The sequence below is a fragment of the Misgurnus anguillicaudatus genome, chromosome 10, assembly GCF_027580225.2.
Source record: "Misgurnus anguillicaudatus chromosome 10, ASM2758022v2, whole genome shotgun sequence".
NCBI lineage: Eukaryota > Metazoa > Chordata > Actinopteri > Cypriniformes > Cobitidae > Misgurnus > Misgurnus anguillicaudatus.
In genome coordinates, this window is record NC_073346.2 from 26,948,906 (window position 1) to 26,962,015 (window position 13,110).

General features: G+C 39.0%; 1 protein-coding gene across 4 annotated transcripts in view; it reads right to left on the reverse strand.

Annotated features, from left to right (window-relative positions):
- usp45 (ubiquitin specific peptidase 45) overlaps nt 1-13,110 on the reverse strand; it is a 34,104-nt gene that overhangs the window by 12,118 nt on the left and 8,876 nt on the right. For all 4 annotated transcript variants that reach the window (XM_073872274.1, XM_055210455.2, XM_073872273.1 and 1 more), the window contains 3 exons: nt 8,770-8,915; nt 8,405-8,500; nt 8,178-8,308 (listed from right to left, as the gene is read on the reverse strand). In XM_073872274.1, the coding sequence (XP_073728375.1) occupies nt 8,178-8,308; nt 8,405-8,500; nt 8,770-8,915 (373 nt within the window). The remainder of the gene's footprint in view (nt 1-8,177; nt 8,309-8,404; nt 8,501-8,769; nt 8,916-13,110) is intronic.

A 13,110-nucleotide genomic window follows, 5' to 3' on the forward strand; every position in this document is an offset into this window, starting at 1 on the left:
TACTGTAAATGGACAGCGCCGTGTATTGGTATTTAATTTCCATACTTTAATATTTAATGAAGGGCCTCGCAAAGTAATGACAGCTATAAGTCGTTTTGTTGATAAAAGTGTAAAACATCACAACAATATTTTGAACAGTTAAAAGTTTTCTGAATCTCTTGCAGTCTAAGTGTAAAATCTTAATAATGAAAAAGCTTAAATTGCATAATAAACTTGTCCTTCAAGCGAGTTCAATGCCTCAGGCCCAAATTTACTGAAATTGCAGACATACAACAGAACCAGACAAGGCCAACCCAAAAATTCCAGATTGCCGAACATAAATCCGTTTGTCCTTCCTCCAAGTTACCTCTGTGGTAAATCTAGCAGAAAAATGTGTTGGGCATTTAGGAGTCATCTACTTCTCTTCTAGGCAAACCTAGGCCAGATGTTGGCCAGCTGTGATGGACCATATGGGCATCTGGAGGAGACCCTGTACCAACCTGTTGTGCAAGATTGGCATTAGGGTTGGATAGCTGGTCAGGGTGCTGCGAAGGGCATTTGGCCTGGTGATTAACCCAAGAGTAAAGGGGCAGGTCAAGGTGTTGGGTTGGCTCAGGACAGTTGTCTGTCGAGCTGCAAAGTAAGCTAGAAATGTGTATGAGTTGTGCAAGGGCAGGTTGGGTAAAGCTGATGAGGTCTGATGCTTTGTCTCGCTCTGTTTGACCATGCAGAACATCCAGCCACCGGCTTTAAACACAGGTCTGGAAAGCTTGTTAAGTCACATGACAAAATAATGCTAAAATTCACTAGCTTTTTAAACCTACAGCATTGGTTTTACAACACGAGCAAGTGCTGCTGATGTGCACTCTTGTGAATGCACATGCTATTATATATTAATACAGCTATTAAATGTATACAGTATATAACATGCTTCATTCTATTCTGATAACCAAGCATGAAGAACCATGCCAAGCTACTTAAAGTTTATTCGAAGCATTTGCTAAAACAATGCTGTACCAACTGAGCTACAAAGCAATTACGGCAACATTTATAGTTTAAATCAACCATTAATTTTTATTGTGTTCTCACTACTGTCAGGTTGAGGGTTTAAACGGTGTTTGGATCAGGCTGTAGAAAGACAAGAAGCGAGTGAAGGAGAGCTAATGGGTGAGAGGAGCTCTGGTGCGATAGAGGTACACGAGAGATAAGAAATGTTCTGGAAGCTCATTCCAGTGGAAGTGAAGGCTGAAGGAGCCTGTAGCGGTGGACCCAATATGGCCCTGCCACAGACGGACAGCTGCAACCACTAACACAATTAACAGCGGATGAGTTAGTACCAGACGCAAGGCAGCTCAATCGCAATGTTACACACACAAGCGTAACAACATCAATTCAATACGTGCATCTTACACTGAGCACAAAATACACACGGTTTTATGAAATATGCAGATTTGATCAGGCATACACTGATTTATTAGCTTCACTGCCTCACAATGCATCTATCTGTTCCCGTAGAGCCCTTCATTCACAGTGCAAAGGTCATGGGTTCGATCCTACTAAAGGTCACTTTGGACAAAAGGATCTTAAATGCATAAATCCAGCAAACAAATAATTGAGCAAAGATCATTAAAGGATTAGTCCATTTTCTTAAAAAAAAATCCAGATATTTCTCATTTTAATGGACTTTAATGGACCCCAACACTTAACAGTTTTAATGCAGTTTAAAATTAGCCTGGTCCAACCAGACTCTCGTACATTCATTTCATTTGTACAGAGAGTCTGGCCACTCTCCATTGCAAAGCGTTACTTCCGTTAAGGAGGGTCCATTGCTGAAGTTTAAAACTATTGGATCTGCCCAGAGTCACTCAGGATCTGCCAAAGCCAATCGCTAACGTGTGGTCGTGACGTATATCATGCACCGAAACCGTCTGGAAACAACAAGTCAGAATAATCAGACAAACAAAACTTAGCAAACCTGGTTCTTGCTCCGGCTTTAACTTCTGTATATTCGGCAGTTTTGCAACAACGGAGCGAATAGCTTTTCTCACGTCTTTCTCCGCTGCCATTACTGAACTACAACTCAAACTGACGCACGACCTCAACGTCATCGTTCTTAGCCACCCCCATCTGTTTGCTGATTGGTCCTGCAGATTTTTGCAGGAGAAAACGAAACTATACAGAGCAATCCCAGACGTACTGCTGAAGCGAAATGAAAATTAAGCGGAAGCACGTCGGAGGGCGGAGCCAGGCTAGTTTAAAATTGCAGTTTCAAAAGACTCTAAACCAGTGGTTCCCAAACTTTTTTTAGCGTGCGGCCCCCCTTGTGTACAGTGCATTTTTTCGCGGCCCCCCGAAAGAAAAATTATGACAAAAACAGTTTTAAAATGTAATATTTTAATTAAACAAAACATATAAAATTATACCTAGTGCTGTTGGTTAGTTGTCTTATTATTTTTTAGGTTTAATTACACAGAATTCATGAATGTATCTTATGTATCCTGCGACGCACCAGCGTGACCTCACGAAATACGCCATCACATCAAGAGGTCACGGGTGACGTATCGAAACTACGCCCCAGTGTTTACAAGTGTGGAGAAAGAGGACCGTTCTGATGTTGTTGTAAGTCGAATGATACTAATTAATGTCTTTATGTTATTTTATTGTTTAAAATGGTCCGCAAATGTGTGTTTCATATACCAGTATGTATACGTGACCTTTCGACGGCATTACGCAATTATGTGAGGTCGCGCTGGCGTGTCACAGGACCGGAGGAAGACAAGAAGTTGTGGATTAAAAGTGCATATTTTTTATTTTTCTTGCCAAAAAGACAATCGTTTCGCTAGATAAGACCCTTATGCCTCGTTTGGGATCATTTAGAGTCCTTTGAAAAGTGTTGGGGTCCATTAAAGTCCATTAAAATGAGAAAAATCCTGGAATGTTTTCCTCAAAGAACATAATTTCTTCTCGACTGAACAAAGAAAGACATGACATGGTGGTGAGTAAATTATCTGGATTTTTTTTTTATTTATTAAAAGTTTGTATTAAAAGTAAAATTAATAAAATATATGTTAAATCATGTTAAACACCCAAAAAGTACACACACACACACACAAAAAATGGAAAGGATGTCTTAAAAGATAAGGGCCGAACATTTTTAAAAGAAATTTTCCCTGAACTCCTCATAACTTAAAAAAGTATTTACTAGACTATTTATGAAAACCGTGCTGCAAAAATGAGTCGGTCAGAAATTATGACAGTAATGTAAAAACCATGAATATATTAACATATGAACATTCAACCGCTATTCCAACTGAAGAGCGACAGTGTGAACTATGCCGATTTGTGAAGGTTAGCCAACCCTAAGAGAGGTTATTTACCAAAGCATGTTTTAAAGCTACAACGAAAGGCTGCCTGTAAATTATCATTGCCTAAAGAAACCTTGACTTTAATTAAATTTACAAATGGAAATAATATGAAAGCTATGAAGGGTGTAGAATACAACTCTTGAAGCCGCTGCTCCTCTCAGCCTTCCTTTGGCAATTTGTTTTTTAAATCAGCACAGGTTTAACCTTCTGAGAAAGCATCTATACAACAGTAGCTGCGTTTCCATTATCCTTAAATTGCTCAAATTGACATTGCGAATAAAAAATACGGCCAATGGAAACACGTCAATTTAGCAAAAACTTCAATATATCGCAAAAACAGTTTGCATGAGGTGGTTTTTCACTTCAGAAAAGGTGTATATCACAAAACTGCAATGCAAGTCACCTGATGCAAGTAAGTCACATAATTATTATTTGAAGACGACACGGTATGTACTAAAGCCTCCCAGAAACATCTCAATCGTGTCTGCTTCCAAGTATAAGAGGCATTTCTTGTTTTCTTGCTTTAATATTTGTATAACACTCCATCTCTTTTGATTTAAAATAATGTAATATTTAGGGATGCTCCGATCAGGATTTTTGCAGGCCAATACCGATCAACGATTTGTTGTCTTCGTGATCGGCCGATACCAATGCTGATACCGATTTTTCAAAATGATATGCAAGCTCTTTGATGACTGTAACTTTTTACATTTTTTCTAGATAAATAATACCACAGATGTGGCCTTTGTTATATTACTTGCAGTAATTGGGTATATTATTGTTTTAATAGAGAATCAAATAAATTAGCACAACAAATATTTCTTCTTCAAAAAGAAATTTAAAATGCATTTAAAAAGGTTTATGTAAGTTAAAAGTAATGAAAATAAAATACTTCACAGTCTTTATTGTATGAATTAAATATACACGCATTCGTATGAAGTACAACAGTTCTTTAGTGAAGAGCAGACAGTTATTTTATCGAGAAATGAATTAGGTTACTGTAGCTTTAAGACGTGAGAGAGATCGCTCTGTACACGTGCACTGATGACAGGCTGCTTTGTGTGCGCGCGTCGGATGTACGCGAACGAGAGCAGCTGTGAGGAAATGAAAGTTTAAAGGCTCAAAACGCATGCAAATAATAAACGTTCGGCATGAGGATGCAATTGTCCGCAATAGATGTGTGTTGTACACGTTGTTTGATGGGGATGTGAAAACGCATCGCGCTGTTAGGACCGGAGGGCGTCCTCATAGAAAATACACATATCTCTGTAAAGGCAAAGAGAGAAATCCAAATCTGCACATCGCACATGAGCGACGGGTTATAGAAATGTTCGCACTGCGTAAAAATGGTCTCTAACAGCAGCCGCATTCAGAAACCCTATGATGACAAAAGTAAACAGAAAGATCGGCTCATGAGATCGGCAAATTTAGCGAGTACCAATCGAGTCATTTAATGACTTTATCGGCCGATACCGATCTGCATTTACTAGCATTCCTAGTAATATTACTTCCAAGAAACACCTATACGTTGTCGCTCCTAGGTATAAGGGGCTTTCCTTGGCATTAAAGGGCAACTATGGTCTGATTCACAATTTTACATTTCTTTTGGTGTGTAAGTGTGTATTAGCACATGTTAAGGATATCCAAAAGTACAAACCCCAAAGTAAACGATGACGTGAGTTATCGTCTCCAACGTAAATCTCTTTTCTTGGACTACACCAAACACGAATTCTAGGCAACAGTTTACTTCCTGGGATTGGTGACGTAGACAAGACCGACATTATCATAATTCCACCCGTTTGGACTCACAGCCGAAGTTAACTTCTGTTAGCAACCGAATTGAAAATAAAGTCAACATTTAGAAAATAACGCTAAAGTTTTGCGCAAATCTGCAATGGAAATGCAGCTACTAAAAGCAAAGTAAGAAGAACCTGTTTGTATGTTCTTAAAGTAGCATAAACCCTTTAAAAATGGATCTACATGGAGAATCTAAAGGAAATTAGTTAAACAGTACAAATTTGATGTCAGGATAACTATGCATGCGTGTTTACAGGCTGGGACCCTCACTGGCACCAGGAACAGTGTTGGTCGAGCAGGCAGTGCAGTTGACTTCTCTTTGGATCACTGCTGGCGCTGGTACCGCTCAGATCTGTCCAGCTGGCAGAGTAACCTGGTCCTCAATAAACCGTGCCAACAGCACTCAGCTGTGTAACACACACACACACGACTAGCTCTTCACCCATTTTATGGTTGTGGTGCTGGTCCCACCTTCAAAAACAGTGTCCTCCAAACCGCAATCTCTCAAAAGCCCTTCTGTCACTTTGCCCGAAATAGCAAATGTACAAAATGATGTGGTTTAAGAGCGGACCAGCAGATGTGACCCACCCCAGTCAACAAATGAATTAACAAACTGGATCTGTCCTGTCAAGGACATACTGAATCACACACAGATATGCCATGCTATGCAAGGCCCTCACTTGACCCCAGCTCACTGTATAAACCACTACTACACCTCTCAAATGCAGGTATCATGTGAATACTGGTGAGTGTACGTATGCGGTGCAGATGAGAGGTGTGCCGGAGATAGACTGGTTTGGTTTGTGCCAATGCGTTCACATGTTTAACACCAGAGTTGCGTCACAGTAGCACAAGCTTGTGTACTAAAGCAAACCTACAATTATCAGCCTTGAATCAGATATAAGTGGCTGAAACCATGATATCACACCAATAACCAACACATAATAACTTGTGTCATGTTTTGTGTGCATTTACCCCAGAACAAATTTATACACACTACTACACTTCATACATATACTCAAATGAATCTCTGTGCCAAAGGCTGAGATGGTGCCAGGTGAGCTGGATGCACATATGCAAACCCAGAGGTCTGATAAAGGCATAGTACCTGAGTTCATATCACAACAGCACCAGAGAGACACCCAACTGCCTGGCAGGCTCCAATCTGAGCCACCCAACCATTCAACATGTTCACACAACAGCCGGTGAACCGTTCAGCGTGCATTTGTTGTAAAACCAACTCACAAAAGCAGACCAATCAGCCGTTCACTAAATTTAAAGCATAACCTGGAAAATGCGTACAGTACAGTGCCTTTCAACTAGCAGTGTTTAGATTCAATCGTCTTGATGTAACATACTTAAAAAGTACCTTTCAATAAATATACTATGGCATTAAAAAAAATTTTTTTACCATGGTAAAAGAGCAATAACACCAAAGCACAAAAATCAAACAAATTATTATCGGTGCTGAGTCAAAGAAATATAATGGTGTAATTTTAAAGGGCGGTTTACATATCGCATCTTTTGCGCGCTCAAGTTCATTATTTCAAATGTAGGTGCGCGGTATGCGTGCTCATGAATGGAAGTGACACGGTCGCTAGTTTTTTCCAGGTGCGTCCGCACTGCATCGAGTTAAAAACATTTCAACTTTTCAGAATGACGCAAGCGCACCGCGGGGTCATGTGACAAGAACCAACCAACGGTCGCGTTTTACGTGCTTTTTAGACGCGAAATGTGTAGGGATGCACCGAAATGAAAATTCTTGGCTGAAACTGAAAACGGAAAAGAGGAAACCCGAAACACCTAAATAAATTATTATGCCAATTATTAGTACAAATGCATTTATGGCTATCCCTTTGTACTAACTTTACTAGGGGTGTGTAACGGATCACAAATCTCACGGTTCGGATCACATTACAGTTTTTGAGACACGCATCGGATTATATTTCACATCAGCAAAAAAGGGGTGGGGAAAAATCTAATAACAAATAAAGAAATTGCAAACATTTATAAAAATGAACAAAGTTGCACATTAATAAGGGCTAACATTAGTATTAGGTACAGAAATCAAATTAAATGAGTCATAACACTGTCTTTGTATTATTTTTAGAGCTACAGAAGTGATTTTCTCTTTGTCTTGGGTTGTGTGATTAAAGGCGGAGTCCATGATGTAAAAATCATCATATTGCATCATTGAAAGAAGGAAGTGCAATATCTTTGTTGAGGGAGTGAGACTACAAACACCCCTTTTCTTTGTCAAATAGGCACCAAATTCTAAATGTATATTACATTTCGACTACAAATATGATGCACTTTCAATAAAGATTAATGTTTCTACGGGTGAAATGCCCCTTTAACATTAATGACACAGACTTATTGAGGTTACTGTCTCTTTAAGACCAAATAAGCACAGACTGGTTTCTGACTGTAATCTATTCATACACTTAAGACATAAACAAATGTTTTTATTAGAAAAAGAATACTGTGGAGATAATTTTGTTTATATTTGTCCTGTCAATAATAGAACGATTTTATGTTCGCTTGTTTGCATCTCACTCGTGTGCGCACTATTGAGGGCACTTAAACGCGCGCGCACACAGAGACCGAGGGCGAATCCCAATCAGCGCAGCATAAAAACGTTGTTTTTCATTGCTTTATACTGTAGTCCATTAACATATATTTGCCGTATGAGACACATTTGCACGACTCTCTCTAAAGTTAACACATGAAGAGTTCTGATCTTTGAAGGGCAGATGATCACGTCTGGACCGGACACATTCAACCGCATGTGCCTCTGTGTGTACAGACAACTGCTCACTTTAGCGCCTTTTTGCGGTTATACATCCACACATACATGTTGCTTCAGACAAACACGTGCAGGTCGCGATTTCTGTTTGCGTCATCACAACATTTCGGCCATATTGTTTCGGTGATAAATGTCTTTTGGTGGCCTAATATTCGGTGCATCCCTAGAAATGTGAACCGCCCCGAAGGTTTTGCAGTGTGTATTTTTTAAAGGTGTGAGTGTAGTCATACTTCTGACAGAGTTGGTTGAAAAGGATCTTGGGGGAGATGGGTCCTTTGCCAGGCTCCTTAATGCTTTGAAGGAACAGGAACATGGCTGAGGTGAGGGGCTCAGGACTGGGCAATGTCACAGTTAGTGGGCCCTAGAAAAAAGCAGAACACATACGATGTTTGGCTGTATATCTATGAACATGAGGAGAGACTAATTTAGTCCATGAGCGGTGGGATGTAGAACATACCAAGTTATTTTCAGCAGAGGGGCAGATCTTTATTTTATGTCCTTTCTCCTTGACATCTTGAATCAGGTCATTCAGCATGTGAGTCTGAGAGAGATTCTACACCAAAATAATTTAAAAGTTGAAATCATTTCAATGCAATAATTTCTGTATTTTTTATAGCATCTTACACTGTAGTCTAGATGTTCATAGCAAATACCAAACTTAGCTGTAATGTGTGCGTTTTTTTGATCTAACATTGGTTCTCAGGATATTCTTTTCACGTCTCATTCACTTCCTCACTTAAATCCAGTTTTATTTAGATTTTGCCCTCAATTTTATAAAGTAAAAGTTTATAAAGTAATACATAAAAGTTCAGCATAAGCTACCTGCATCACAGCATTAAAGAAGCAAGTGTTGCCCAGGTTGCTGATGCCCTTGACGGGTATTAGTGTGCTGTTTGCTGGACTCTTTCCTCTCTGTTCAACATACTCTGTGGCTTCCTCTCTGAGCTTGATGATTTTAGAAGTCGATCCTAAAGACAGAACCAAATTCAGGGAATTACTAAATGCTAAACAAGTACAGTGAGGATGAAACAACATTAACATTTTTACTGATGTCAAAGGGCAAGTTGAGTAAAAACTCTACATGAGGATCTGTTCTGGACAGAACCTGGCCCAGTGTCTCCTGTCTGATTTTTTGAAGCAGAAATGGGTTAACATGCTGGGTAGCAGCTGGGAGAGGCTGCAGATGACAGCTGGATTAAAATACGCTGGTTAGGGAGCGTGGAGCAAACCCAGCTGCTCCCCGCTACAGCCAGGACTCTCTGCAGGAGCTTCTCGGCCCAAACGGCCAAACACAAGGCCCGCAGAGAGAAAAAAGGGGAAATATCTACACAAACACAGTAAAACTCAGGAGAAATGACGGGTGCATTGCTTTAAACACTTAGGAGACATGAAAGCAACCTGCGTGATAATTCTAAGTGAGTAGTCGGTCTGTTATATTGCTCTCAGAATCCCACAACAAAAAGCATGAATAACAACATGGGTACAATAATGTGACTTATTTTATAATATTATAAAATATAGATCATTTCAACAATTAGATTTAAGGTTAACACAAAACCTTTAGGGGTGGTTTCCCGTACAGGGATAGGACTAGGCCTTAGTTTAACTAGGATATCTAACTAGTTTTAAAAAACATGCCTTACTAACATTACTGGGGAAAAAAAACAAAGGGCACTGATGTATTTTAAGATATGTCAGTGCAAGTTGTTTTCAGTTTGGACAGCTCTTTTATATACATTTATTTTAGTCTAGGACTTGTCTAATCCCTGTCCGGGAAACCGCCCCACAATGTAATGGCTATGAAAGATTTGTGCAGAATATTTAGTGAGTATTATACACATTTTAATTGTTTACATCACAGACCATCATACTGTATTTACAGTACTTATATGCACCTATAACAATTTCTACTAGTCGTGGATATGCATGTGGCAATGCTGTATTTAAAATGTAAAATAATAAAATAAAAAGTCATTTAAAAAAGAGGGTAGATTTTGTTATGTAAACCTATTTAAACATTCTATACACATAGAAAGCAACGTATAAAAATATTCAATATGTTTGTAAATCTAATAGTTTTCATGCATCTGTTAACACGATTTTTATTTTTTTTTAATACATTTTGTTAAAATGATAGTAAACGCAGTATCCAACAAGGGTTTGTTAATGTCATAAAAATTACTCTTTTCATCTTTTTAAACTGGCACCATTTATAAAAGAGAACACAAATGGTGTTATGTCAAATGAATAACAAACAAAAATACTACAGGTACCACGGGCCCTGATGTCAGCTCACTTCTATTACATTTACAAGCGTTTGCATTGCTATTAATGTATCAGCAGCACCATTTTAGGAAAAAAAAAACATAAATGCACATGCTCCTTAACCAGCACAATCCTTAAGTTCAGGGCTTTCAAAATGGGTCGCACAGTGGGATCAGCTGGGTCCCACAAAGTCACTTGGTTGTTGTAACGAATGACACAAAAACGTTTTGTCCTATTAATGACAAAAAATGGCATTGGTTTTGATATCAGGTAGTTTGGGATAGCAATTAAACTTACATTCAATTCATACAATGACAATGAAAATATAAACAACTCTCTTAAATTTCTAATCGTATTTTTCTGCATATTTCTATAAAAAATATTTAGGTGGGTCCTGAGATAGATTATACCCATCTAAGTGGGAATAAAAAACGTTTGGGAACCACTGCAGTTAGATTTAGATTTGCAGATTTAGATAAGTATAAATTAGATTAAGATATAACTACAGGCTGCTATTTGAGTCAAATAACTTCTTAATGACAAAAGTAACTCATATCATACAGATGTTTGCAGGTTTTGTTCATATCTCAAGTCAGTTCTGCCGTCAAGTGTAATAATATGGCTTATTCTTATGCCCCAATTGCTTCATTCCTGCATGGATGACTTCTGTTGAAGAATGTAGAGAAAGCAGCGTTGTTTATGTAGGTGTGATGTTTATTTGCCCTAGTGTACATCGATTTCTGCATTGATCCGCAAAGAGCAGACAAACATTGTCATTCTGTATACAATTGAAAACGGTAGGTTAAAGGTCACCTTTTGGACAAGCTACACAAATCCATAGCACATATATAAACCATACATTAAGTGTCCCTATGCCGAATACAATCGACGGCAATAAGTACAAAAGGACGCTAACTTACAACTAAAGACTGTTAGACTGTGAATGCCTGTGTAGATGGAGATGTTTGGATGTCAATCAGGGTCAACTCAAGACCTGCCTTAGGCGAATCTCTGTAGGACAATACACCAAGAGGACAGTGAAAGCACGCAAGCTGACACATAGATGTGTCTAAGGTCGCAAAAGTGCTTTAGACACTTGTTACCTTCTCAGCCAATCACAAGCAAGTACCACTGAATGGTGGAAAAAGTCATTTCTGAGAACCAGAATGCAATGGGTGAATAAAACACAACACTACCTTTTACTATATATTTGAGACCAAACTGACATTCCTGCGTCCACAGCTTCAGCTTGTTCCCACCACCAATCCATATTGTTGCATTGCCACATTTAAGGGAATAGCTCAAGGTCAACACACGTTCTCTAATTCAGGAAATAAATTGGTTTTTCTTTAAGCAACAATGCTCTCCAGAGACCAAATGTTGGATGTAGATCCAAAGACGTCCGCTGTACAAACTGGCCCGGTATTAAGACATAACATGACAATGGCTTAATATGGAAAAATGTATCTAATTAATTCTGAAGTATTTTGCTTCTGATTTTCTCACAGAGGTTAATCAGGCATCAAAACAATAGATCGGAGCGCTGCTATTCCTAAGTGGACCCAAAAGCATCTGGAGCTCTACACAGAAACATCTGGAAGGTTGTCTGTGCCCATTTCTCCCATTTGGGAGGGGGCCCATATGTCCAAAAACACAGTAACGCAAACAAGTGTGGACAACAGCAATGCACTGTACAGCCTGTACAATGGGCAAATGGGAAAACAAGCAAAGGAGAGTGAAAACATTTTATCTTTTGTACATATTTTAAGGAATAAATGCAAAGTGGGAATGCCTATGGAGCAAAATCGCATCTGGGACCGTCGATCAAGGTAAACAATGTTCAGAGTGCCATCTGCCAGTGAGCCAGGGTAGGAGATGCATAGTGGGGATTGAGGGAGGTTAGGAGGAGGTGGGTGGGGGGACAGTGCCCTGAACAAACATATGGAAAAACAGACTTTTCCTCTCCCTGCAGCAGTTAGTGAAGGCAAATGTCAGCACGCACCACAGCCACGCTTGACTGTCCCGCACTCTGCACCACCACCTGGTTCTCCTTGCTCAGCCACCGAATATGGGCAGGAGTGACACTGTGGATCATGTCCCCGGGGCGGACTAAACGATGTACTCCTGCCCACCCAAAACCTCTCCAAACACACAAGTGCCAGAGAGAATAGGCTGCAGACATGTATATTACCACTAAAGAAAACTATGACCAAAAACCAATCCAGACTAAAACAACGTAAATTTAAACAGTAAACTTTACATTAGTTTGGCATTTTAAATGAATTATAAATGCCTTCTTTAATTTATCTATCAAGTCTGGCTTTTGACTATACAAAAAAAAAACACCTAAACCACACAAAAACTAAACATTAAAATGTAAAAGTCAAGAAAATTAAGTAAAACTAAACCAAATGAAATTCAAACCAAAAGGCAAAAATAAAATGTATTAGTTTAAAAGACAACAAAATAAGTGTACCTGGACTTCTGATAAACAATGCTGGGAGCCAGTATTAAAATAAGCATTATGCAATATACAGCAAGCTTTTTGGGTATATTTGAACAGCAAAAGCAGGGCTGTTTATCCAGCAAACTGGTTTCAAAGAAGCTTTCGGAGAAGAGTGAGGCATAAATTAACAGCACCAAATGTAATGAATTTGCTATTTATTCAAAAAGTAAAAGACAACTCTCCTCAGGCTGAAGATAACAAGCAGTCATGAGGAAGACCAAGCAACACCAAATGTCTTATTAATTTGCTAATTTGTTGTGACCACAGGGCATGAAAAACTGCACTGCATCGCCATCTGAGGCCAAAGCTATCTAATGTCTTGTTATTTTCAGTGAACACACATACCGGACTGACCTAAATATAAGAGCATTCACGTACCCAAGACAAACTGT